Source organism: Protopterus annectens, chromosome 5.part0 (genome assembly GCF_019279795.1).
Source record: "Protopterus annectens isolate FY-2018-M chromosome 5.part0, PAN1.0, whole genome shotgun sequence".
NCBI lineage: Eukaryota > Metazoa > Chordata > Ceratodontiformes > Protopteridae > Protopterus > Protopterus annectens.
Window position 1 is genome coordinate 32,837,635 of NC_056735.1, and position 27,179 is coordinate 32,864,813.

General features: G+C 41.6%; 1 protein-coding gene across 2 annotated transcripts in view; it reads right to left on the reverse strand.

The window, feature by feature from the left end:
• Positions 1–952: 952 nt before the first annotated feature.
• LOC122802461 (E3 ubiquitin ligase TRAF3IP2-like) overlaps positions 953–27,179 on the reverse strand; it is a 1,503,042-nt gene continuing 1,476,815 nt past the window's right edge. For both annotated transcript variants that reach the window (XM_044072084.1, XM_044072083.1), the window contains exon 10: positions 953–1,330. In XM_044072084.1, coding sequence (XP_043928019.1) covers positions 1,184–1,330 — 147 coding nt within the window. In that variant the 3' untranslated portion in view covers positions 953–1,183. The remainder of the gene's footprint in view (positions 1,331–27,179) is intronic.

Genomic DNA, 27,179 nt, shown 5'->3' on the forward strand with positions numbered 1-27,179 from the left:
ATGTAGCAAGCGTGCAGTCCACCTATACGACAGGTTTTTGCTTTGGAGACACCTATTTAATTTACTGTTCATGCAAATCTGTAGTCCCATCATACTCTGCAGTGCAGTGTAATGCATCAGATGATGTCAAGCTCATTTATGTGCTCTGGCATGCTGCAAAGGAACCAAACAGTATAAAACAGTTTCAGGGTATAAATGCCTACCTAAATCTATTCTTGTTATAACCTCAAAGGGTTTCTTACAGAATCCTCCATCTCAGCAGACTGAGTTTCAAAATGCTACAACCAAAAATTCAATGTCCTGAAAAATGCAGGATTCAAGCATGGAATGCCAAATTTAAGGCTGAAAGCACATTTTTGAAGAAAATAATTTGTAAAACAGTATATATATATATGCAATCAGCATTCCCCTTTGCACCCCCAATCTCACTCCAGGGTAACACAACCTTGGTGATTCATACAATAATTAGGTTCGTCTGACACCAGGCAGTGCACTAATCTCTGACATCTGGTTGTAGTGCAGTGTGTCTCATTGGGGGGGGGGGGGATAGATATTTGTATCAGCAACATCGTTCAGTTTTTACAGTCCCATCTGAGCTGTGCCACAGGTATTTTTAGTTTCAGGTTTTTGGACAGTCTGTGTCTACAAGGTGGGGGATTCTTTCAGAATCTCAACACAAGCTAATAAACATCTTCATTAATGCCCAAACAGAAAAATATGAAGTTACAATTTCTTAACACAGCACTAGCTTGCAAATGTTCTGTTACTGGATACAGTGTCATAGACTAAATTTAAACATGTGCAAAACAGCATCCAAGTATACACTAGTTTCCTTGGTTCTTTGCAATATTCTGATCCTTAGCACTGTGGGTAGTCTGTTAAATGCCTGATACAAGACATGTTTTATTTTTTTTAGTAATAATGTTCATTTCTGTGAAGAATACTTATTGACTAGTTTAACGTACTATAAGTTTAATGATGACACCTTATTAAACACAGATGGCACTTCAGGAAACCAAAAAACATTTCAGAAACCAAGAACCAATTGTATTGCTTTGACTGAAAATCAGCATGGAGTAGATTCTGTGGTAGGATGCAAGTTTGGGCCCAGTTCTATAGATGCACATATATACAGTTTCCAGGGTCTGGATGTACATTAACATAAAAAACACCGATATCAATTTTAAATAGGAATGGAAATGATGTTTGGGAGCTGTCCAATGGGAGGAGGAATGTACTTCTCCAGACGCATTAATCGCCGTAGAATATCCTGAGTTTGCTGAGGCCAACGATACACATGGGTGTTCTGAAGCCAAGTAGGAACATGACACTGGTAAGAAAAGACATTAAAACATGGAAATAAGCACAACAGAAACATCTGATGTTATATTAATGTGACAGAATGCTAACAGGTTCCACTACAAATGCACTACTGCAGCTGTTTGATTACTTATGCACATTCAAAAAGATCAACACATCTGAATCAATTGGCTTCCAGCTCTGCTTACATTTTATGTTCTAAACAATTTTTGTCACAGTGCTTAGAATAGTGACATTTAGAAACGACTCAATGTTCACTTTTAAGAAAATGTATAACCATGTGCTTTTTCTTCCCTAGTTTAGCCTTAATGATAAAACCAAATAAAATCATTATCCAACTGGCAGCAAGGCAAAATGTTCACCTAGGGCTTCAATGTTTGGAAACATAGGTAATGTCTACTCTGAGGAAAAGCAAAGGATTGGTCCTAGCTTATGGTTGTGTTCTGCTCAAATGGAATGACAATTCCAACCTGAGAAAAGATGTGTCACATCACTGGCTGTCAGTGGGAGCATGCACAGGTTATACGGACATCACTGCAAAATTAAACTCCATAAAAAAGGAATAAACCTGCCTAGCCAGATGATAACTTAGTAAAAGCACTGCTTCCAATTCCAGGCATGCTATGCAACACAGTCAATTTGTCATTTGAGATTGTATGCTTAAAACAGATAAGCTAAATGCTCCTCCAAGCCTTCTTTATGATCAAGTACCACGATGACTGCTTCATGCAGTAGAAAAAATGTTGAGTGGCAAAGATTAACTGGGGAACACTCCAAGTCATGAGGTGCCAAAAAATAGCAAAGCAGGGCAGGCTATAAGGGAAGAAGGACAATATGCCAATGGCCAAGTATACTAAACCTGATTTTAGATACCTGGCTGAAGTCTGTTCATTGGCAATGGTTATCTCTTCCTATCACCATGCCCAGAGTTCTACAGCAGCCTCAGATATGGATAATTTATTCAGGAAAAAAAAGCCATTTTTTAGTAAAGCAGCAGCAGTGCCATTTCAAACATTGTCTGTGCAGTCAGTTCTTCTACTTCCCAGGAAGCAGAAAACAAAATAAATAAAAATATATATCATTAGAAATATAGCTTCAAAATAATTACATGGTTTTCACACAATTCAACTTCTAGTTTTGCAATTTTGTTTGATATATTTTTGGCAACATGTTCACATTTTTTTTCGTTACATACAAAACTTAAGTCGTCGAAAGGTTGAATTTAATAAGCTCAGCACCTTTTTCTCAGTAAAAAGAAGTTATGTGCCCACCATAACGTTCCATCTGCGTTGTCCATCATCATTTATCCTTGACCAATGGGTTTGGTTCTGAGCACTGGAACGGTCTCAGCCATTTCCACAGCTTGTGCAGGCTAAAAACTCTCGAGCTTCAACCCTGACCCATAATGCATCTCTCCTAGTTATCTCAGATTGAGTTTGCAGATTAGAGCTAAACAGATGTAAAGACAGGAGGCCTAATGAAACCATATCTGTCTGTAAAAAATAGACAAACATGAAGGTATGTTCCCTCTCCTTTCCACCAAAGGACTTCAGCAAGACTGTGGGAAGGAGGGAAAAAAGTCAAGGATAAATGAAGACAGACAACTCAGATGGAACTTTATGGTGAGTACACAACTTATCTGAAGTTTTCAATCTTCATTTTATCCTTGACCAATGGGACAGAGTCGCCAGCTACTTTACATCTTGGGTGGACTGAAGGAAGGACATTACTGAGCACCATTGAACCAAATGATGCTCTTTCCCCAGAGACCAGATCCAATTTGTAATGAGTCATAAAAGTATAAGGGGAAGCCCAAGTAGCTGCTGTGCAAACGTCATCTATAGAAGCTCGAGACTGAAAAACTGCTGATGTAGCCATGGATCGTGTAGAGTGAACCTTTACCCTTCTAGGCAAATCAATATTCTTTTTGTCATAAGGATATACAGTCTTTTAACCATCTGGCCAAGGTTACTTTGCCGACTGGTTTGCCAGCTTCGGAACTTGAAAAAGATACAAACAATTGGTCTAATTTTTTGAAAATCTTTTGTTCTGTGCAGGTAAAAATGTAAATGTCCATGAACATCCAATAAATGAAGGGAATATCCCCTTTATTAGAAAAACTGGAAAAGAATACTGGAAGACTGATAGTCTGATTAATATTAGTGTCCGACACTACCCTAGGAAGAAAGAAGGGATTTGTCCTTAAGGCGACTCTGTCTTTATGAAAAATCAAGTGGGGTGGCTTGCAAGATAAAGCTTGAATCTCAGAAATTCTCCTGGCTGAAGTTACTGCTACAAGGAAAAAGGTTTTCTAAGATAAATTTTTAGATCACATTTGGCAGTTTCAAAGGGAGATTGAACAATGGCCTGTAAAACTAGAATAAAATCCCATGGAAGAACAGGACCCTTAAACGGAGATTTTAACAAAACACTTACTTTTTAAAATGCTTTGCATAGCTTACATGAAGCCAAGGAATTATCCCCAAAACCATTATGAAAATTAGAAATCACTGCCAGCTGGATTTTTATAAAAGAAGGGGATACTCCAGCATCAAAAAGAGAGAATAAGAATTCTAAAATCTTTTTGATAGGTGCTGAAAGGGGATCAATATTCATTTCTTGGGACCAAAAGTTACACCTCTTCCATTTACTTATACAGAGTTTACAGGTAGATTGCTTATGAGAGGCTAGTAAGAGTCTGTGTATGTGGGAGGGAAGGTCAACTTACCTGGCAAACAACAGAACAGGAGGAACCATGCTGTTAGCCTGAGGTTCTGAAGGCTTGGGTGAATCAAGTTCTCTGGATGAGAGAAGAGGTCTGGAGTTGAATCCAGAGTCCAAAGTGCCTTTATCAGGTAAGGCCAGAGAAAAGGGAACCAAATTTGTTGTGGCATATAATGGGCAATAAGGATTTCTCTGCTCTTCAACCTTAGGACTTTCCGAAGGAACTTCAGAATTAAGGGAAGCAGGGGAAATGTGCAGAGGAGTCCGGGTGGCCAAGTGTGTAAAAGAGCATCCTTGGGTGACTCCCCAAGTGGAGGGATCATTGCAAAGTAGTTGCTGCACTTGTTGATTAGGGGCGAGGCGAAGAGGTCGTAGCAAGGCTGGCCCCACTGATAGAAAATCATTTCCACTACTCTTGAATTGAGGGACCACTTGTGAGGTAGAAGAATAGACTTGCTCAGTTTGTTTGCTATCATGTTGAATCTCCCAAGAATATGCTCTATTAGAAATCGGTTGGAAGCAATCACCCATTGCCACACACCGAGTGCTTCTCCACATAGTGGGCAATATTTGTTTCCCCCTTGTTTGCTGATGTACCAAACTACAAACCTGTTGTCCATTTGGATTGCAATAGTCCCTACAGGGAGAACAGTTTGAAAGGCTTGCAATACTAAAAAGCACTGCTCTCATTTCTAGGACGTTGATGTGCAGACTGGCCTCAATGGAAGACCAACTACCCTGGACATTCCTGCCCAGATAATGACCCCCACCCCAACTGGGAGGCGTTTGTGGCCACTACGGCCTTGGGCTGTTGTGGGACAAAGGGGTGACTTAGAAGAACCTCCTCTGAGTGCATCCAAAAAGCTAGATCTTTTCTGCAAAAACTGGTAATTAAAATCTGATCTAACATAGGCTGGTGAAATATAGACCACTGAGTTGCAAGTAGCCACTGAAAAATTCGCATATGAAATCTTGCCAAAGGAACTAGAGTTATTGATGCTGCCACAGGGCTTGTAAAACTAGATGGGCTGGTACATTCTTTTTGTGCTGTATTTTTTTTAACTTAAAAAAAAAAAAAAAAAAAAAAAACTACCTCCACACTCTGTGTGCAGTCAGGTCCAAGAACAATGCAGACTCCAATAATAAGATAAAAACCAAAAGGACCCAATGAAGAGGCTGTACTTTCCAGTTTAAAAACACAGTTTTAATCCACACAAAGGAAGCACAAGTGCTTTCGTAGGTACAAATCCCACTTCTTCAGATGCTAACAACTGTTCAAACAGTAATAGTTTAAATACATACACAGAAACACCTGAAGTAATTAAGTAGTGACATCACCTTAAAGCTGCACTCATGTTAAAATGCTAAAGACAAGGATATTATACATCTACCTGCCTATATTTGACTTCTTCTTTCGGCTGCTCCCGTTAGGGGTCGCCACAGCAGATAGTACAGTTGTGTACACTTACCATAAATGTAGATGTTCGAGTGTCTTCACTGTTGCAGTCATGACTGTAGGGTTCTCCCCTGCTGGCAGGCAGTCCTCGGTCGGCCAGAATCCCAAAGTCTGGGTCTGGCGTCGGCTGTTCAGCCATGCTCCCTGCTGTCAGGAGTACAAAGCTGACAGCCGACACCATGTTCTCCAGTTTTTCTTGCCCCAGATGTCAGGAGTTCCAAAATGAGTAAGATCCCATACCCTTTGCAAATACACCTCAGAAGAAGGGTGAAAAACGGGACCACACAAAAGAAAAAATAAGAGGGGACAGGAGGGAGGGAAACCCAGACTGCAACAGTGAAGACACTCGAACATCTACATTTATGGTAAGTGTACACAATTGCACTATGTTCATCGTGTTTCACTGTTGCAGTCATGACTGTAGGGTTGAATGCCAAAGCAGAATAAAAGGGAGGTGGTCATAAAGTAGAGGGCGGCTAAAGGCCCTGCAAGACTGCAGAAGCAAAGCCTGCCCTAGACTTAGAGTAAAGAGGTAGATTGTAGTGCTTAGAAAAAGTATGCACTGAACTCCAAGTTGCAGCTTCCAAAATGTCCTTGGTAGGAACTCCTCTGAGGAAGGCAGCTGAAGTGGCAGCAGCTCTGGTAGAGTGAGTCCTTATAGTCCCTGGGATTTGCTTTCCATGGTGTGAACAGCAAAATCTGATTCCATGAGCAATCCATTTGGAAATGGTCTGTTTTGAAATAGCTTTACCTTGGGAACTGGAAGCATAAGAAACAAACAATTGCTCTGATTTCCTGATGTCCTTGGTTCTGTCCAGATAAAAACATAGTTGTCTGTGTACATCCAAGGAATGCAAAATCCTTTCCCCATTATTTTGAGGAGTGGGGAAAAAGTTGGCAAGTGAATAGTTTGATTTAAAGCCACTTTGGAAATCACCTTAGGCATGAAAGTAGGATTAGTCCTTAAAGACACCCTTGTCTTGATGAAAAATAATATAAGGTTCCACAGCCATGAGAGCTTGCAACTCCGAAACTCTCCTGGCAGAGGTCAGAGCTAACAGGATAGCTGTCTTCCAAGATAAAAACTTGATGTCAGATGTGGCAGCAGGCTCAAAGGGAGGTAAGGTGAGTTTTTCCAAAACATAGTTGAGATCCCAAGCAGGAATGGGAGGAGATCTAGGGGGCCTTAAGTTCTTAGCTAGTCTGAAAAACTGTCTCATGAGCTGGTGGGAAAAGATTGGAGGGTCTGTATTATAATGAGCAGAAATAGCAGAGGCATGTATCTTTATGGAAGAGAAACAGAGACCCTTATGTAAGAGGTCTGTCAGGTAAAGTAAAATCAGAGGAATGTTAGGAATAAGAGGATCAGAATCCTGAGCCTGCATCCAGGAACAAAATATTTTCCATTTTCCTGCATAAGATTTTCTAGTGCTAGGACGTCTGGCTTCTAAAATGACATCCATAAACTGCTTGGGTAGGAGAGAATGAATCAAAGACCCTGGATTAACCAGGCCACCAGGCTGAGAGTTTTGACATGGGCGTGTAGAACCTGACCCTGGTGTTGGGACAGCAGGTTCGGAATCTGTGGTAAAACCCAATGGGGCTCCAGGCAAAGGTTTTTCAGTGTTGGGTACCAAAACTGTCGAGGCCAATTTGGGGCCAGCAAGATTATCATCTTGGGCTTGTCCTGTTTGATCTTTAATAATACCCGTGCAAGAAGAGGAAGAGGCGGAAAGGCATACCCAGAGAGGTTTCTCCAACTGAATGATAGTGCATCCACTTTCCAAGCTAGTTTGTGGAATGTCCTGGTGCAAAAAATCTGTAGTTGATGATTGAGGTGGGATGCAAAGAGGTCTATGTGAGGACATGCACAGACTGCTGTAATCATCTTGAATATTTCGGTGTCCATCACCCATTCGTGTGGGTCCGATAGCTTTCTGCTCAGACTGTCTGCCAGGAAGTTTTGCTTCCTGGTAGAAACTGAGCTTGAAGGTCCAGACTGCAAGCTAGAGCTGTGTTCCAAAGATTCATGGCTAGTCTGCAAAGGGGATAGGAATGAGATCCCCCTTGCTTGTTTATGTACCACATAACTGTGGTGTTGTCTGTCCGTATCAGTAGTTGTCCTGGTTGTAGAAGATTCCTGAAGGCCAAGAGAGCTTTCTGAATGGCTAACATTTCCTTTAAATTGATATGCAGGTGCTTCTGATCCTTTGTCCAAAGGCACTGCAGACAGTTGCCCTGAAAATGGGCTCCCATGCATCCTGAAAATGGGCTCCCCATGCACAATCTGAGGCGTCCATGGTTAGTATCTGAGTGGCAGGAGGCAGACAGAAGGGTTTTCCTTTGTTTAGAGTACATGCCTTGGACCACCAAAGGAATTCCTTTTGAAGACAAGGCAGGATGGAGATCTGTATGTCTAAACTGTGGCAATGCTGAGACCATACACTTTTTAGGTACCACTGAATTTTCCTCATATGTAGTCTTGCATATGGTACGAGAAGGATGCAGGAGGCCATGTAACCCAAAGCCTGCAGGAATCTCCTTGCAGATAGCTGAGTTAATGTTGCCAAGGTTTTGAAAGTTGAAGCCAGCTGTAATGGTTTTTCGTATGTCAGAAATGCCATCTGGGTTGTTGTGTTTAGAGCAGCACCCAGAAAAATTATCTGTTGTGAGGGTGTCAAATTTGACTTTTTTATGTTTACAGTGAATCCCAGGAACTTGAGAAGATTCTGAACAAACTCTAGATGCTGGAGTAAGACATCCTTGCTGTCTGCCTGAATAAGATAGTCGTCCAGATAAGGGTAAATTTGAATTCCCCTGAGTCAGCAATAAGCTACTACTGGAGCTAGGCATTTGTTGAAGACCCTGGGCACAGTAGACAATCCAAAGGGCAGCGCAGAGAATTGATAGTGCCTCGATCCGGCCTTGAACCTGAGGTATTTTCTGCATTCCTGCCTCTTGGGAATGTGTAAATATGTCTCCTTTAAATCCAAAGTTACCATCCATGCATTTTTGGTTAGCATTGGAAGTAGCTGCTGTAGAGTAAGCATCTTGAATTTTGGTATCTGGAGAAAAGTGTTCAAGACTGACAGAACCAGAATGGGTCTCCATGAATTTTGCTTCCTGGGGACTAGAAAGAGCCTTGAGTAAAAACCTTGTCCCATCTCTGAAAGTGGAACTAGTTCTATGGCTTTCATAGCCAAGAGAGCTTCCACCTGGTTTAAGGCCTCTAACCATTGATGTTTTGGAAGATCTGGCCATCTGCTTAGTCTTGGTAGGGTATGAAAATGGAATTTGTAACCTCTTTAAACGACATCCAGAACCGACTTGTCTTAGGTTATATGAGTCCAATTTAGGTGAAAAAGAGAAAGTTTTCCTCCGAGAGGGGCTTCCAGGCAAGAAGTTCCTGCAGCCCAACAGAGGGAGTCATTGAGTCTGTTTTCTATGAGCTTGCGACCTGTCCTCTCCCTCCCCTAGGGGTGGAAGCAGTCCACTGTCTTGGTCTATAAGAGGCTTGCGTTTGGGGCCTTCCTCAGGAGCGTCTGTATCTACCCCTCTGAGGCCTGTCTGAATTAAGAAAGGACCAATTTTTTGTAGGCCAATTCCTACTAAATCTGGGTGGCTGTATTTGTAAGAAATCCTTAACTGTTTGCATGGATTTTGCCTTGTCCTCCATCTTCTTTATCACCACTTCAGCTTTAGATTCAAACAAAACATTATGCTGAACATTATGCTGAACAGGAGCATTCAATAATTTAGCTTTTACTTGATCTGGCAAATTTTGTTCCTTTAACCATGCATGCCTTCTAATGACTGTGCCAGAGGCAGCAGCCCTACAAGAAGCCTCCAAGGCATCAAATCCACAGTGTAAACCATGCTTCCCAACTTGTTCAGTGGCATGCATTAAAGTCATGTAATTCCTTATCATCTGCACAGGTGGAAATGGAAGTAAGCCTTTGTTTTAAAACAGACAGGAGAAATTGCTGGTATTTCAGCATATGAAACTGACAGTTTAAAGCCCTAATAGATAAAGTAGCAGAAGTGTAAACTTTTTTGCCCCATCTTTCTAAAGATCTGGAATCCTTCTCAGTGGGAATGGGGTTTTTAGCAGAAGTGGCCATAACCCCCTTAGGACCCCGAGAAATGGTTTCAGGGTCAGCAGTAGGATTCTTGTATAAAAACTGGTGGGAATCAGGAACCCTATAATATCTGTCTGGCTTAACAGGAGCTGGAGGAAAAGAATCAGGAGTTAAGTTAGCCTCCGAAAAAGCATCATCCACAATATCCAAAATAGGAGGAATAGCCAAGGGTCTATGTTGGGGAAGAAGAAGAAAATCCCTTAGTCTTTTCTTAGATTCCAAGTACTCCTGTCCTTCCTAGTGAAAATGTTCCCTCATTTCATGCAAAGTTTCCCCAAAAGAGAAATCCTCAGGGGGGAGAAGCTGAAGGAATGGATTCCTCAGCATCAGAATCCTCATAAGGAGGGAAAGAATATTCCTGGTCAGAAGAAGAAACTAAAGAAACAGAAGCCTGATCAGAGGAGTCATAATAAACTTCCTGCCTTGGCCTTTTATCTGGAGGGGGATGTGAACCCCTAATCATAGTAAGCAAGTCCTCCGCCATCTTAAGTAACTGTTTCTGAGACTTGGGTGCCGGATCAGAAGAGGCCTGGGCTGCAGTCTTTGATTTGGAAGGAGTCTTTGCCTTTATTAGAAGCTGAGTAGGCCTGAAAACCCCTTCGGAAGCCGGTACCTGCACAGCGGCTCCAGACCCATCCGAAGGAGCATTGTCCGAAGGTCCTGCAACAGAAATATTCAAAGGCCTAGTTGGCTCCTCGTGGGAGTCCGTTTCGGCCATCGGTTCCAAAATGGCCGACGACAGGGGCTGCAAAAGTGCCTCACTGACGACGGCCGAACCTGACGCTGGCTCTGCTTGTACAACATCATCTGATTTGGACCTCGGAGGCCTGTCTTTATCCTTGCGTCATTTGTGAACTCCGGTAGCCGGAACCGTATCCAACGACATTTTATAATTAAAACGCTTACCGAAGTAATGAAATGCAAAATCGTACCTTCGTTTAATCCTATGTTGATTGAATCTAGCACAAAACAGACAACTAGCTACGTTGTGGTCAGGGCCTAAGCAAGGAATACAGTAAGAATGAAAATCCTTAAGAGGTATTTGCTTCTCAGATGAAATCAGCCGACCGGCACTTGCGAACTGCTATCACCGCACGGCAAGAAAGACTGGAGAACATGGCGTCGGCTGTCAGCTTTGTACTCCTGACGCTCTGACGTCAGGGAGCATGGCTGAACAGCCGACACCGGACCCAGACTTTGGGATTCTGGTCGACCGAGGACTGCCTGCCGTCAGGGGAGAACCCTACAGTCATGACTGCAACAGTGAAACACGATGAACATCAACTGTTTCCATTTCTTCCTGTTCCATTTCTTCCTGTCCTCTGCATCTTGCTCTATCACACCAATTGCCTGCATGTCCTTTCTCACCACATCCATAAACCTTATCTTAGGCCTTCCTCTTTTCCTGTTACCTGGCAGCTTCATCCTTAGCATCTTTTTCCCAATATACTCTGCATCCCTCCTCAGCACATGTCCAAACCAACGTAACCTTGCCTTTCTGGCTTTGTCTCCAAACCTTCCAACCTGGGCTGATCCTCTAACATACTTATTCCTAATCCTGTCCATCCTCGTCACACCCAGTGCAAATCTTAACATCTTCAACTCTGCCACGTCAAGCTCTGACTCCTGCCTTTTTGTCAATGCCACTGTCTCCAACCCGTATAACATAGCTGGTCTCACTACCCTCTTGTAGACCTTCCCTTTCACTCTTACTGGTACTCGTCTGTCACAAATCACTCCTGACACTCTTCTCCACCCACTCCATCCTGCCTGTACTCTCTTCTTCACCTCTCTTCCACACTCACCATTACTCTGAACTATTGATACCAAGTACTTAAACTCATTCACCTTTGCCACCTCTACTCCCTGCATCCTCACTATTCCTCTGTCCTCCCTCTCATTCACACACATACATTCTGTCTTAGTCCTGCTGACCTTCATTCCTCTTCTCTCTAGAGCACATCTCCACCTCTCCAGGGTCTCCTCCACCTGTTCCCTACTCTCACTACAGATCACAATGTCATCTGCAAACATCACAGTCCACGGGGACTCCTGTCTGATCTCATCTGTCAACTTGCCCATCACCACTGCAAATATGAAAGGGCTCAGAGCTGATCCTTGATGTAATCCCACCTCCACCTTAAACGCATCTGTCACTCCCACTGCAGACCTCACCGCTGTCACACTACCCTCGTACATATCCTGTACCACTCTTACATACTTCTCTGACACTCCCGACTTCCTCATACAATACCGCAACTCCTCTCTAGGCACCCTGTAATATGCTTTCTCTAAATCCACAAAGACACAATGCAACTCCTGACCTTCTCTGTACTTCTCCATCAACACTCTCAGAGCAAACATTGCATCTGTAGTGCTCTTTCCTGGCATGAAACCATACTGCTGATCACTAATCATCACCTCCCTTCTTAACCTAGCTTCCACTACTCTTTCCCATAACTTCATGCTGTGACTGATCAGTTTAATCCCTCTGTAGTTACTACAGCTCTGCACATCACCCTTATTCTTAAAAATCGGTACCAAAACACTTTTTCACCATTCCTCAGGCATCCTCTCACTCTCCAAGATTTCATTAAACAATCTTGTTAAAAACTCCACTGACATTTCACCTAAACACCTCTATGCTTCCACAGGTACGTCATCTGGACCAACAGCCTTTCCGTTCTTCATCCTCTTCATAGCTATCCTTGCTAATCCACTGCACTTCATGATTCACTATCCACACATCATCCAACCTTCTTCTCCCTCTCATTCTCTTCATTCGTCAACCCTTCAAAGTACTCTTTCCATCTGCTCAACACACTCTCCTCGCTTGTGAGTACGTTTCCCTCATTATCCTTTATCACCCTTACCTGCTGCACATCTTTACTAGCTCGGTCCCTCTGTCTAGTCAATCGGTACAGGTCCTTTTCTCCCTCCTTAGTGTCCAACCTTTTATACAACTCTTCATACACCTTAAACATTTAAATACAGTACTTAAGTTTTAAAAAATGTAAAAAGATATAAAACATTGCAATACATACTCTACAAATACATATTACACATATTTTCACCTAGTGAAATGTCTTTTCTTTAATAAAGGCTTGAGGGGAACATATTAATTCATTCCAAAATCCGCATTGGCTCTCAACCTTACTATTAATTCTGCTTCTAAGTTTTCTGTGACATTTCGTATGTCACCACCTCTAATATTCTCACATGCCCTGCTTATAACTAGAAACTTAAATGTGTGTCCAGAATCAGTTTCATTCACATGTTTAGCTAAAGCACTTAAATTGTCCTCCTTATTAATGTAGTAAAGATGCTCCCTGATTCTATCTTTTAAGCACCTATGAGTTTTCCCCACATACATTTTTTTACATTTTAAACAATGTGCTAAATAAACCACATGTTTAATTTCACAGGTAGCATACAGGCAAAAATTATATATTCTATGATAGTAAGGGTGTGTAAACTGTGCACATGTATCTATAAATCTGCAGAATGAACAACGTCCACATGGTCTAGCACCAACTCTTATTGGGGTTCCAACACTGTGTTTAGAATAACATAGTCTCCTTTTCAGGAACAAATTATTCTTAAATAAAAATTTTGGTTCCACATCTATCATCTCTTTAACCTGTTTATCACTGGTTAGAATTCCCCAGTATTTCCTTACAATATCCATATTCATGCCTACATTTGTAGAAAATTCTAAAGGTACTTTCAGTTTAGTGACACTTTCCTTATTATTCAGACATTCTTTCCTGTTCTCAGAAAAATAAGGTTTAGCATTAGACTGTCTTAATTTTACAACCTGCTGAATATTATTATCCAAGAATGATTCAGTGTACCCTCTGGCCTTCAAATAATTTCTAACTACTTCAGTTTGTTTATGAAAATCATCATCACGCATATTTAGCATAGAGGCTCTATAAACTTGGTTTTTAACCACATTTTTAAAAATATGCGGTGGATGCATACTGTTCTTAGGAGATGATTAACATGACAAACTTTTTTATACTGTTTGGTTTATATTTCTCCACTATTCTCAACTACTATTGATACATCTAAGAAGTTAATATTTTTTGTGTGTACTGTTGTGAACTTCAAATAAGAAGTACTACTGTTGATGTACCCCTCAAATCTCCATAGCATAAAAAGATCTACAAACCTCATAAACAATATTTTTTCCTTAAATGGTCCCTGTAACATAAATTTTGTTTCCCATATAACCATTACTGCATTGGCATAGCTACTGGCACATGAAGTGCCCATAGCTACGCCATTGCATTGCCAAAACACATCCTTATCAAAAATAAAGACGTTGTTGTATAGAACCAACTTAGTTAGCTCTATTAACAAATGTATATGTCTTTCTTCGGTACTAGAGTACTCCCTGATGAATCTCTCTAAACTTTTTAGACCCAACTCATTAGGTATCACTGTGAAAAGGGACACCACTTCCATTGTCACTAATATAAATGTCTCATCCTTATTTCTCTTATTCATGAAGACATATAAATCCTTTAATGCTCTGCATCTCTCAGAACCTGATAAATATTATTCAACGTTGGCCTTAGATGTTTCTCTATATATATGGAGATCGTTTCTGTGCACCATCTCCTTCCTGACACTATTGGCCTCAAAGGTGGATTGATTTTATCTTTATGTAACTTCAGTAATCCCTGTATAACAGGAATTACAGGATGCTGTATAAAAAAATAATCATACAATTCCTTAGTTATATAGTCATTTCTCATACGTTGACATAAGCGCTGTTTAACGTGTTCAGTCATATTTGTAATATCTAAAATGCTTATTTTCCTATAAAAGCCATCAGTCTCTAACATATCAAGCATCTTATATTTGTATCCATCTGCATCCAAGATTACTATTAGCCCACATTTGTCGGCTGGACGTATAATTATATCTGTGTTCTCTTGCAACTTTCTTAAAGCATTCTGCTCATCCTTAGTTAAATTAAAAGTACTTCCTTTATATTTGCACTTCTTCTTATCTAGCATTTGCAATTTATAAACTTCATCAACACACATATTTCAAAGGCATTTATCAAAGGATTTGTCATTGGAATAAATGTACTTGGTTTCCTAAACATATTCGCTTGTTCATTCATACCCTTAAACATCTTTTTAAAGTTAAATTTCTAGCGAATAATTTAATATCAAAAATAACTTTAGTATAATCAGAATACCTGCTAGGTATACACGATCGTCCTTTCTGCAAAACATTAAGTTCATCATCTGAGAAAACATAGCTGGATAAATTCCAGACTATTTTCTCATCTGTTGAAAAGCCTTCTTTATATTGCCCAAATCTGCTCATTCCTCCTCAAATTTTCTTTTCTGTCTGCTCCGACTCCTTCCCCTTGTAAATGAGTTGCTGCTTCTTCACCGGCAGGAGAAAGGAGAGTTTGTGCAAGCCTAAAGGGACTGGTGCATCTAGTACAGACAATAAAACTTCTGAACTTGCTGTTTCTTGTGCCTGATGTATTTGTGCCATGACCTGTATGGTTTTACGTCTCGCTCCTAGATCTATCATTATTGTGTAGTTCCTGTGGGTTAGTCAACGTTAGCTCTGCCTCTGATGACATCATGGAATCGCTCACAGTCCTCTGCAATAAAGCCCCTTCCACTCTCGTCTATGGAGGCGTTCCCTCTGTTGGAATAATCATTTTCTGATTCTCTTTGTTCCTCATTACAATTGGATAGTGTGGAGGATCTTTGATTCGTACTGCCCACTTTTCTTTCATTGTCTCCAAACCTCGGCCAGGAAAATACATTCCCTGACTGAAAGTCACGCCTATCTAGTTCTATTTTGCGTAGTTTTTGTTTTACGAGCTTACATTCATATGCATAAATAGAGTCTAGTATATCAGTCAAGTTACTATTTAACACAGAAATGTCAAATAAAGAGAACAGCTCAGCATACAGTCTTAACAGAAAGGGACAAAGTTTGAATCTCCCCTTCAAAAGCTGCTGTTAAAAGCTTCATATAGTTCATACTGGTTTTTAAATTAACTTTTTGCCACTCAGTGAGAAGTACAGGGTCACAGTCAACATGTGGGGGCATTTTAAAAACTCGTAACCCTCTCGGGACTATTTCTTCCTTGATACAGTACTCAAAATAAAATTTGTCAAACTGACTTCTTTTCAGTTTGAATAAATCTTTCTCCATCAGGTGCAGTTTGCTTCTCAAAGTCACTAAATCTATACCATTTGTCACAGTATCAGCATTCTCTATCTGACAGCTCTACAGAGGATTTTCTCTGCATTTAATAGTTCTGAACAGTTTGTCAGTATTATAAACATTACCTTGTGGTTGTGACACAGATATTTTCAGAATTAAAAACTTCTATTTCATCAGACATATTCTTCACAAGTGTGGTGATAAAAAACAGAAAAATAACAAAAAACAAAACTATCACCACACTCTGTGAGCAGTCACATCCAAGAACAAAGCAGAATACAATAAGATAAAAACCAAAAGGACCCAATGAAGAGGATGTAGTTTCCAGTTTAAAAACACAGTTAAACACAAGATGCTCCCTGATTCTATCTTTTAAGCACCTATCAGTTTTCCCCACATAAAATGTTTTGCGAGCGATTCCATGATGTCATCAGAGGCAGAGCCAATGCTGACTAACCCACAGGAACTACACAATAATGACAAAGATCTAGGAACGAGACGTAAAACCATACAGGTTACGGCACAAGTACATCAGGCACAAGAAACAGCGAGTTCAGAAGCTTTGTCTGTACTAGATGCACTAGTCCCTTTAGGCTTGCACAAACTCTCCTTTCTCCTGCCGGTGAACAACTCAACTCCTTTACAAGGGGAAGGAGTTGGACCAGACAGAAAAGAAAATTCGAGGTTCGGGCAATATAAAGAAGGCTTTTCAACAGATGAGAAAATAGTTTGTTGATGAAGTTTATAAATTGCAAATGCTAGATGATAAGAAGTGCAAATATAAAGGAAGTACTTTTAATTTAACTATGGATGAGCAGAATGCATTAAGAAAGTTGCAAGAGAACACAGATATAATTATACGTCCAGCCGACAAAGGTGGGCCAATAGTAATCTTGGATGCAGATGGATACAAATATAAGATGCTTGATATGTTAGAGACTGATGGCTTTTATAGGAAAATAAGCATTTTAGATATTACAAATATGACTGAACACATTAAACAGCGTTTATGTCAACTTATGAGAAATTAATATATAACTAAGGAATTGTTTGATTATTTTGTTATACAGTATCCTGTAATTCCTGTTATACAGGGATTACCGAAGTTACATAAAGATAAAATCAATCCACCTTTGAGGCCAACAGTGTCAGGGAGGAGATGGTGTACAGAAACGATCTCCATATATATAGAGAAATATCTAAGGCCAATGTTGAATAATATTTATCAGGTCCTGAGAGGTACAGAGCATTTTTAAAGGATTTATATGTCTTTATGAATAATAGAAATAAGGATGAGACATTTACATTAGTGACAATGGATGTGGTGTCCCTTTTCACAGTTATACCTAAATGAGTCGGGTCTAAAATGTTTAGAGAGATTCATCAGGGAGTACTTTAGTACCGAAGAAAGACATATACATTTGTTAATAGAGCTAACTAAGTTGGTTCTAGACAACAATGTCTTTATTTTTGATAAGGATGTGTTTTGGCAATGCAATGGTGTAAGCTATGGGCACTTCATGCGCCAATAGCTATGCCAATGCGGTAATGGTTATATGGGAAACAGAATTTATGTTACTGGGACCATTTAAAGAAAAAATATTGTTTATGAGAATGTTTGTAGATGATCTTTTTATGCTATGGGGGGCACTTATGAGGAGCTATGGAGATTTGAGGGGTACATCAACAGTAGTACTTCTTATTTGAAGTTCACAACAGTACACTCAGAAAATAATATTAACTTCTTAGATATATTAATAATAGTTGAGAATAGTGGAGAATTATATATCAAACAGTATAAAAAAGTTTGTCATGTTAATCAACTCCTGTCTAAGAACAGTATGCACCCACCGCATATTTTTAAAAATGTGGTTAAAAACCAAGTTTATATAGCCTCTAGGCTAAATATGCGTGATGATGATTTTCATAGACAAACTAAAGTAGTTAGAAATGATTTGAAGGCTAGAGGGTACACTGAATCATTCTTGGATAATAATATTAAGCAGGTTGTAAAATTAAGACAGTCTAATGTTAAACCTTACTTTTCTGAGAACAAGAAAGAATGTCTGAATAATAAGGAAAGTATCACTAAACTGAGAGTACCTTTAGAATATTCTACAAATGTAGGCATGTATATGGATATTGTAAGGAAATACTGGGGAATTTTAACAAGTGATAAACAGGTTAAAGAGATGATAGATGTGGAACCAATTTTTTTATTTAAGAATAATTTGTCCCTGAAAAGGAGACTGTTATTCTAAACACAGTGTTGGAACCCCAATGAGAATTTGTACTAGACCATGTGGACGTTGTTCATTCTGCAAATTTATAGATACATGTGCACAGTTTACACACCCTTACTATCACAGAATATATAATTTTTGCCTCTATGCTACCTGTGAAACTAAACGTGGTTTATTTAGCACATTGTTTAAAATGTAAAAAAATGTATGCGGGGAAAACTGATAGGTGCTTAAATGATAGAATCAGGGAGCATCTTTACCACATGAATAAGAAGGACAACTTAAGTGCTTTAGCTAAACATGTGAATGAAACTGATTCTGGACACACATTTACTTTTCTAGTTATAAGCAGGGCATCTGAGAAATTAGAGGTGGTGACATACAAAATGTCACAGAAAACTTACAAGCAGAATGGATAGTAAGGTTGAGAGCCAATGCTGATTTTGGAATGAATGAATATGTTCCACTCAAGCCTTTATTAAAGAAAAGACCTTTCACTAGGTGAAAATATGTGTAATAGGTATATATAGTAAATAATTATACATATTTTGTAGAGTATGTATTGCAATGTTTTATATCTTTTTACATTTTTTTAAAACTTAAGCACTGTACTTAAATGTTTAGTCAAATATAGGCATGTAGATGTATAATATCCTTGTCTTGAACATTTTAACATGAGTGCAGCTTTAAGGTGATGTCACTACTTAATTACTTCAGGTGTTTCTGCATATTTAAACCATTCCTGTTTGAACAATTGTTAGCATCTGAAGAAGTGGGATTGTACCTATGAAAGCGCTTGTGCTTCCTTTTTGTGGATTAAAAAGTACAGCTTTGTACCTACCATAAATGTAGATGTCCGAGAGGTATGCATCTGCAGTCCTAACATATGGGTTGTCCTGCCTCAGGCAGCCCTTCGGTCGGCCGGATTCCAAAGTCTGGGTCTGGCCTCGGCTGATGTCACACTTCACCCGACGTCATAGCTGCTGTTTATTGGGTATAAAGGCATCAGCCGACGCCATTTTCCTCAGTATTTCTTGCCCCAGATGCCAGGTGCCCTCTAGTAAGGCTAAATTTGGATAAATGCAATAATTCCAAACAGTGGAAAGCAAACAATATAAACAAATATAAATATATATATAAACATATATACAAACAAATACACCATAACAGATTCCCCCAGCTAGCTAAAAGATGGGTAAATACCCTAGGAGTACCACAGAGGGGAAAGGAGGGTGGGTAATCCTGACTGCAGATGCATACCTCTCGGACATCTACATTTATGGTAGGTACAAAACTGTACTATGTCCTTCAAGGATGCATCTGCAGTCCTAACATATGGGTAGAATACCATAGCCAAACTGGGGGAGGAGGCACTAAGATAATGATGGTGTAGTTAGGCTCCCTTGCAAAACAGCAGTTGCAAAACCTGCTCGGGATCTAGAGTACAAAGGAAGATTGTAATGCTTGGCAAATGTATGCACGGAGCTCCAGGTAGCAGCTTCTAAAATGTCTTTGGTAGCCACTCCTCGTAGGAAAGCTGTAGTGGTGGCTGTAGCTCTTGTGGAGTGAGGTCTGATATTATCAGGAGATGTCTTTCCATGAAAAGAGTAACAAAAACGAATGCAATTTCCTATCCATTTCAAGATTGTCTGTTTTGAAATTGCTTTTCCTTGCATTCCTGTTGCATATACTACCAAAAGCTGGTCAGTTTTTCTGCTGGTCTTAGTTCTGTCCAGATAGTAGCATAATTGTCTGCGCACATCCAAGGTACGTAGCAGTCTTTCCCCCCTGTTCTGTGGGTTGGGGAAGAATGTAGGTAAATGAATCGCTTGGTTCAATGATACTCTGGAGACCACTTTTGGCAGAAAGGTAGGGTTGGTTCTCAGAGAGACTCTGTCCTGATGGAAGATAAGGAAGGGTTGTACTGCCATTAATGCCTGTAGCTCAGAAACCCTTCTTGCTGAAGTGATTGCTAGTAGGAAAGCAGTTTTCCAAGACAGGAACTGTAATTCTGCTGTTGCTGCTGGTTCAAAAGGGGGGAGAGTTAACTTTTCCAGCACAAAATTGAGATCCCAAGTAGGTAAAGGTGGTTTCCTTGGAGGCTTTACATTTTTGATTCCTCTCAAGAACTGCCTGAGTAGAGGATGAGAGAAAACTGGAGGATTCAAGTTGTATTCTGCTGAAATTGCTGATGCATGAATCTTAATGGAGGAGTAAGACAGGCCATTATGGAACAGCTCTGCTAAGTATTCCAGGATGAGTGCTATGTTTGCCACAGACATTTTCTCCCTTTGCTGCACTCCAAATGAGGTATCTTTTCCACTTGGCTGAATAAGTCTTCCTTGTGGAGGGTCTGCGTGCCTCCAGGATAATGTCCTTAACCCTCTGAGATAGATCAGGGTTATTTTGGTTTATACAATATTCCAAGCAGCTAGCTGCAGTGTTTTCAAGTTTGGATGTAGGATCCTGTAGTTGTCCTGTGTTAGTAGTAATGGACTTAGCAGTAGATGCCATGCGTGTGTCCAAGACATGCTTCTCAGTAGCGGGTACCAATGTTGCCTCGGCCAGTCTGGAGCTATCAGAATTACCCTTGGTTGATCCTCTTTGATCTTCAGTAGAACTTTGTACATCAAGGGAAGAGGTGGAAATGCATATGCTGTCAGGTTTTTCCAGCTGAAAGAAAGTGAGTCCACTCTCCAAGCAAGTGGGTGGTATGTTCTTGTGCAGAATTTTTTCAATTGGTGATTGTGTGGGGAGGCAAACAGGTCTATCTGTGGTAGTCCCCATTTCTCTGTTATGGCTTTGAAAATATCTGGATGCAGCATCCATTCGTGAGCATCCATGGTAGTTCTGCTTAAGGTGTCTGCTAGAGAATTTTCTTTTCCTGGTACAAATCTGGCCTGAAGTTGAATGTTGAGGTTCAGGGCCACCTTCCACAGGTCCATTGCCATCCGGCATAGAGGATATGAATGTGTACCTCCTTGTTTGTTGATGTACCACATGACTGTGGTGTTGTCCGTCCTCATCAGCAGATGACCCTGTTGAAGGAGTGGTCTGAATGCCTGGATAGCATATTTCACTGCCAGCATCTCCTTTAGATTTATGTGCAGATTCAGCTGGTCTTGGGTCCATAGGCCTTGTATACACTTGTCCACCATGTGAGCCCCCCATCCTAGGTCTGAGGCATCCGTGGTGATGGTCTGGCTTGGATGTGGTTTGTGAAAAGGCAAGCCTCTGTTCAACTGGCAGGCCTGAGCCCACAACAGGAATTCTTGCTTCAGGCATGGAATTAATGGAATCTGGTTTTCTAGGCTGTGCTGGTGTTGAGACCATACATTCCTTAGGTACCATTGTAACTTTCTCATATGTAGCCTGGCATGCGGAATCAATATTATACAGGATGCCATGTAACCCAGGGCCTGCAGGACTTTCCTTGCAGTAAGCTGAGTTTGTTTTGTTAATGACATGAAATAGCCTGGTAGTTGCTTTTGTTTTTCTTCTGTGAGAAAGGCCATCTGAGTTGATGTGTCCAGATCTGCCCCCAAGAATGTTATCCTTTGGGAAGGTACTAGTCTTGACTTCTGCATGTTGACTGTGTATCCCAAGGCTTGCAACAGTTGTATGACATTTTTCAAATCTTTTGTCAATTGTGCCTTGTTGTCCGCTTGTAATAGGCAGTCGTCCAGGTATGGGTAAATTTGAATTCCCTGGAGCCTGCAATGAGCAATTACTGATGTCAGGCATTTCGTGAATACTCTGGGAGCAGTAGATAAGCCAAAGGGCAATGCTGAGAATTGATAGTGCTCTGATCCTGCAAGAAATCTGAGGTATCTTCTGCAATCTGATCGTATAGGGACGTGCAGGTATGCCTCCTTGAGATCTAGAGTCACCAGCCAAGACTCCTTGCCCAGCATGGGAAGAAGCTGCTGGAGGGTCAGCATTTTGAATTTTGGAACAATGAGGTATGTGTTCAGTGCGGACAAGTCGAGAATAGGTCTCCATTGATTTTCTTTTCTTGGTACCAGGAAAAGCCTGGAGTAAAAACCTTGGCCTTGTTCCATTGGTGGCACCTTTTCTATAGCTCTTATCTCTAGTAAGTTGTTGATTTGTTTTAGAGCATCTGTTTTTTGGCTTGGTGGTAGGTTTGGCATTCCCCTCTTTTTTGGTAGAGTGTGGAAGTGAAACCTGTAGCCCTTGTCTATTGTTTGCAAAGTCCATTTGTCTCCTGTAATGTAATGCCAGTTGTCTGAAAATAAGGCTAGCTTTCCGCCCAAGGGAGCTTCCAGTTGTTCCCTGGTAGGCGGTATCAGAGCCAAGTCATTGTGTTTGTCCAGTGGAAGTGGTTGTAGTTGAATCTGTGGCGGTACTTCTCTGGTTGGTAGGTTGCCACTGACGTCCCCCTGTAGGCACCCCTAGCTTGATTTCTGCCTCTTGGGCATCTATTTCTGCCTCTCTGTGCTCTGGAGTTGTCTGGAAAGGACCAATTCTTCGAAGGCCAATTTCTGCTAAACCTCGGAGGCTGGACCTGTAAGAAATCCTTGACTGTTTGGACAGATTTTGATTTTTCTTCCACCTTCTTCAGAACCTCCTGTGCAGGGGAGCCAAACAAACTTTGTTTCTCCATGGGAGCATCTAGGAGTTTTGATTTAACATGATCTGGTAAGGGCTGTTCTTTTAACCATGCATGTCTTCGAATCACTGTACCAGTCATAGCTGACCTAAAGGAAGCCTCCAGTGCATCATAGCCACATTTTAAGAAATGGTTACTGACCTGCTGAGAGTTATGTACCAAATCCTGAAGAGACTTGTGGTCTATAGGTTCAGGAGAGGAAAGTTTTTTATTTATCTGGTCTAACAAAAATTCCTGATATTGAATCATGTGAAATTGACAGTTTAAGGCCCTAGCCGAAAGAGCAGCAGAAGTATAAACCTTTTTACCCCATCTCTCTAATGCTCTAGATTCCCTATCAGAGGGAAGAGGGTTTTTGGCAGAAGCAGCTGCCACACCTTTAGGGCCCTGTGAAATGGTTTCTGGATCTGCAACAGGAGCCTTATACAAATGGTAGTGTGTGTCCGGGACCCTGTAATATCTGTCAGGCTTGGCAGGGGCGGAGGAAGGAATCAGGAGCAGTACAGGCATCATTAAATGCATCGTCAACTACTGTTAGTACTGGAGGAATGGCTAAAGGCCTATGCTGTGGTAAGTGTAAGAAGGTCCTTAGCCTTTTCCTTGAATCTGAAAAATCCTGGCCCTGCCATTGGAAATGCTCCCTCATAGCATGTAAGGTTTCCCCAAAAGAAAATTCCTCAGGAGGAGAAGCAGAAGGAATGGAGTCTTCTGCATCAGAATCCTCATAAGGAGAATATGGGCCTTCCTGAGGGTCAGTAATGTCGGAGTCCTCAGAGGAATAGTCTGTAGAGACAGGTTCCGGGGGTTCAGTCCTAGGCCTCATCTCAAGGGGGCTGAGAGGTCCTGTCTGGGTGAGGTTGTGATCCCCTGATCAAAGAAATGAGATCCTCAGCAAGGCTGAGTATTTGAGAACTAGAGGTAGGCCTATGTGGGGTAGTTTTAGCAGGTAAGGCCTTAGAAGATTTAGCTGTTTTAGCCCTGGCAAAAGCCTTGATGGACATAGAAGCAGGGGGTCTAGCAGCCCCACGTGCAGGGGTAGATATGTCTAAAGGAATAGTATCTGACAAATCCTGGGAGCCTGCTTCTGTAGCAGTAATATCAGTAGCAGATTCAACCATTGTCTGTGAGGCCTCGGCTATAGGAGGCATGCTTTCGGCCGAAGGAAGAACCGAGGACTCGGTTTCAGCCGAAACAGAGACACTCGCGGTTGGCCTAACCGCAGTTTCAGCCGAAACTGCGGACCGCGAGTGTCGGTCCTTTTCCTTGCGCTTTTTAGCTATTTGTGTAGTCGGAGTCTCTGACGGCATTTTGTAAGCAAAAGCGGGACCAAAAAACTCCTCTGCAAACTCCGACCGACGTCTAAGCGTTCGTCGGTTGAAGGAAGCACAGGCTAGACAAGCTGATACGTCGTGGTCTGGGCCTAAGCAAGGAAGGCAGTAAGCGTGGAAATCCTTATGAGGTATTTGTTTCCCACAAGTTAAACAATTATTTACTTTTTCTGACATCGGCTGAGGCAAGAAAGAGTCCCCAACGGGGTACTTAGCTTTTTAGAAGTCTTCGGTAGTAGAAATCTCTGGATCTGACCGACCGGCACTTGCGAACAGCTTCTGCTTCGGGCACCACGCGGCAAGAAAGACTGGGGAAAATGCCGTCGGCTGATACCTTTATACCCAATAAACAGCAGCTATGACGTCGGGTGAAGTGCGACATCAGCCGAGGCCAGACCCAGACTTTGGAATCCGGCCGACCGAAGGGCTGCCTGAGGCAGGACAACCCATATGTTAGGACTGCAGATGCATCCTTGAAGGACATCTGTGTTTTTAAATTGGAAACTACAGCCTCTTCATTTGGTCCTTTTGGTTTTTATCTTATTTTTTTAACTTGTTCTCTGATTTGCTGTAATCTCACTGGTGGAAGGGAGGCTATGAATGTGTTTTGCATTTAGTTTAGCTCCTATGAACTCTAAGCTTTGAGATGGGAGCCAGTTGAGATGTTTTGTAATTCACTGTAATGCCTAGATTGGGGCAAGTCTGTAGGACGTAGTCTCTTGCTATAATCAACAGATGCCTGGTCAGAGTTGTAATGAGCCAGTCGTCCAAATATGGAAACACTCAGAATCCTTGCAGTCTCAAGTGAGCTGCTACTACTGCCATGCATTTGGTGAATACTCTGGGGGCTGTGGTAAGACCAAAGGACAGAACTTTGAACTGATAGTGACTAGCTCCCAGCCTGAAGTGGAGGAACCTCCAGGAGTGTTTATCCAGTTTTATGTGGTAATACGCACCCTGTAGGTCTAGTGAGCACCTGAAAGGAAAGAACAGACTGACAAACAAAATTCCTGATGGACATAGAACAAACAGATTTGTTTAATAAGCTAAAACCCAAAATTGGTCTCCAATCTCCGGTCTTTTTAGCACTAAAAAGAATCCTGAGTAAGTTCCGGATTCTAATTGGTCTGGTGGGACTTCTTAGATGACTCTTTTTTTCTAGATGTCTTTGGATCTCTAGGACTGCTGGTTCTCTCTGACTGGGTTGAACAATGTGGATTCTTCTGGTAAGGGGAGAGAGAAGAGAAAAAGGTATGACACAGCCTCTGGATATAATCCACTGCACCCAGGTTTCTGATGTGATGTCCAGCCAGGCATTTAGGTGCAGGGATAAGTGTCCTCTGTCTGCCTCCAGAGGAAGGCAATCGGGCCTTCTGTTCAGGAAAGTTGATAGGGTTTCCTTCTTCATGGCCGCCAGTATGACCATGGCATCTACTGCTAGACCCTTGCCCCAAACAGTTTATCTTCTGGAGGGGATAACATTTTACCTGGTCTCCTGGGAATAGGCTCAACCGAGTTGGGTGCCTTCCATGCCTGTTGAATAATCAACAGAATAAATTCATCCGCAGGCGGAGTCACCAATGAGGTTAATAGCCGAGTGTGAAAAGCCTGCAGGTATAGTGATTCTTCAGGTGTAGGGTTTTGGGACTTCCAATCACCTCTCTGTTTAAAAATTTCCAGGATGTCTCTGACAGAGACATCATCAGGAGGTAATCTGGGGGACCCTAGCTTATCAAAATCAGTATCGTCCATGATGGATTCCTGCGGGGAATCTAAGTGCTTCCTCTTGCACTTTTTCTTCAGAGGGGCCTCCTTAGGGGAATGATCTGGAGAGGTATCTGAAGAAGTCAGAGTTGGAATCTTTGTGTCCTGACATTTTAGCACTCGCTGTCCCAGTGGAGGAGCTGGCTTGAGAACTGGACTAGGAGAAGGAACTGCTTTGAGGAAAAGAGGTCAACTGAGTACCTGAGGCAACCAAGGCCCTCTCCATTGCCTTGAAGCCTGACTTCGCTGAAGAGGGAAGGGAGCCCGGAACTGCGACAGACTGCCTCTGAACCATGGTCACTCCCTGCTCTGACAAGACATCCCCCAAGACAGAAGCCTGTGTTACGCTAACTCTAGCCAAAGGGAGCAGGGACAGCTCTGAAAAAAGGGGAGTAGACTCCTGCCCCTCGGGGCCGAAAAGGCAGCTATGCTCTGGGAGGTCTCTGGATCCAACACAGTTGAAGAGCTCAGAGCTTGAATCGGTGCCAAAGTAACATCAACTGTTGAAACTGATGCAGCTGATGTCAGACATCTCACAACTGAAATCTCCAAGGCCTCATAGGAGGTTAGAGGAGAAGCAGTCAATGGGGTGAAAGGAAGTTTTACACCTGAAGGTGTTGGGGCCGAGGGGGCACCTGAAATTTCTCTCACTCATTCACTGTTGCAGTCAATACATTTGGGTAATCTGCTGGCAGGTTGCCCTCAGTCGGCCTGATTAACAAAGTCTTGGGTCCTGTGTCGGTTGCTGTCCCTTCTTCCGTGATGTCAGGTCGTCAGAGGTATAAAACATGCAGCCGACGGCATTATATCAGTTTTTCTTGCCCCGGATGTCAGGTGCCCCCCAAATGGGAAGCAAAAAAAAAAAAAAAAATGTGTGTATAGATATATATATATATATATATATAATTTAAAACACAAAACATATACCTTCAAACAAAAGCAAATACACTAAAAAGGCTTTTAATCATAGTAAAAGAAAGGAGAGGTACAGTTAGAGAAAAACAGGGGGCAGGAGGGAGGGTAACCAGGACTGCAACAGTGAATACACTCAAACATCTACATTTATGGTAAGTGTACACAACTGTACTATGGTCTTCGTGTTTCACTGTTGCAGTCATTACATTTGGGTAAAATCCCAAAGCTATGGTTGGGATGATGGGTTTATACAGCAATAGGAGCAGCTATAAGGCCCTGCAGGACAGAAGTGGTAAAGCCAGCTCTGGATTTAGAGAAGAGAGGTAAATGGTAATGTTTGGTGAATGCATGAACTGAGCTCCAGGAAGCAGCTTCTAGAATATCTCTGGTAGGAACCCCTCTGAGAAAGGCTGCAGAAGTAGATGCTGCCCTGGTGGAATGAGATCTGAT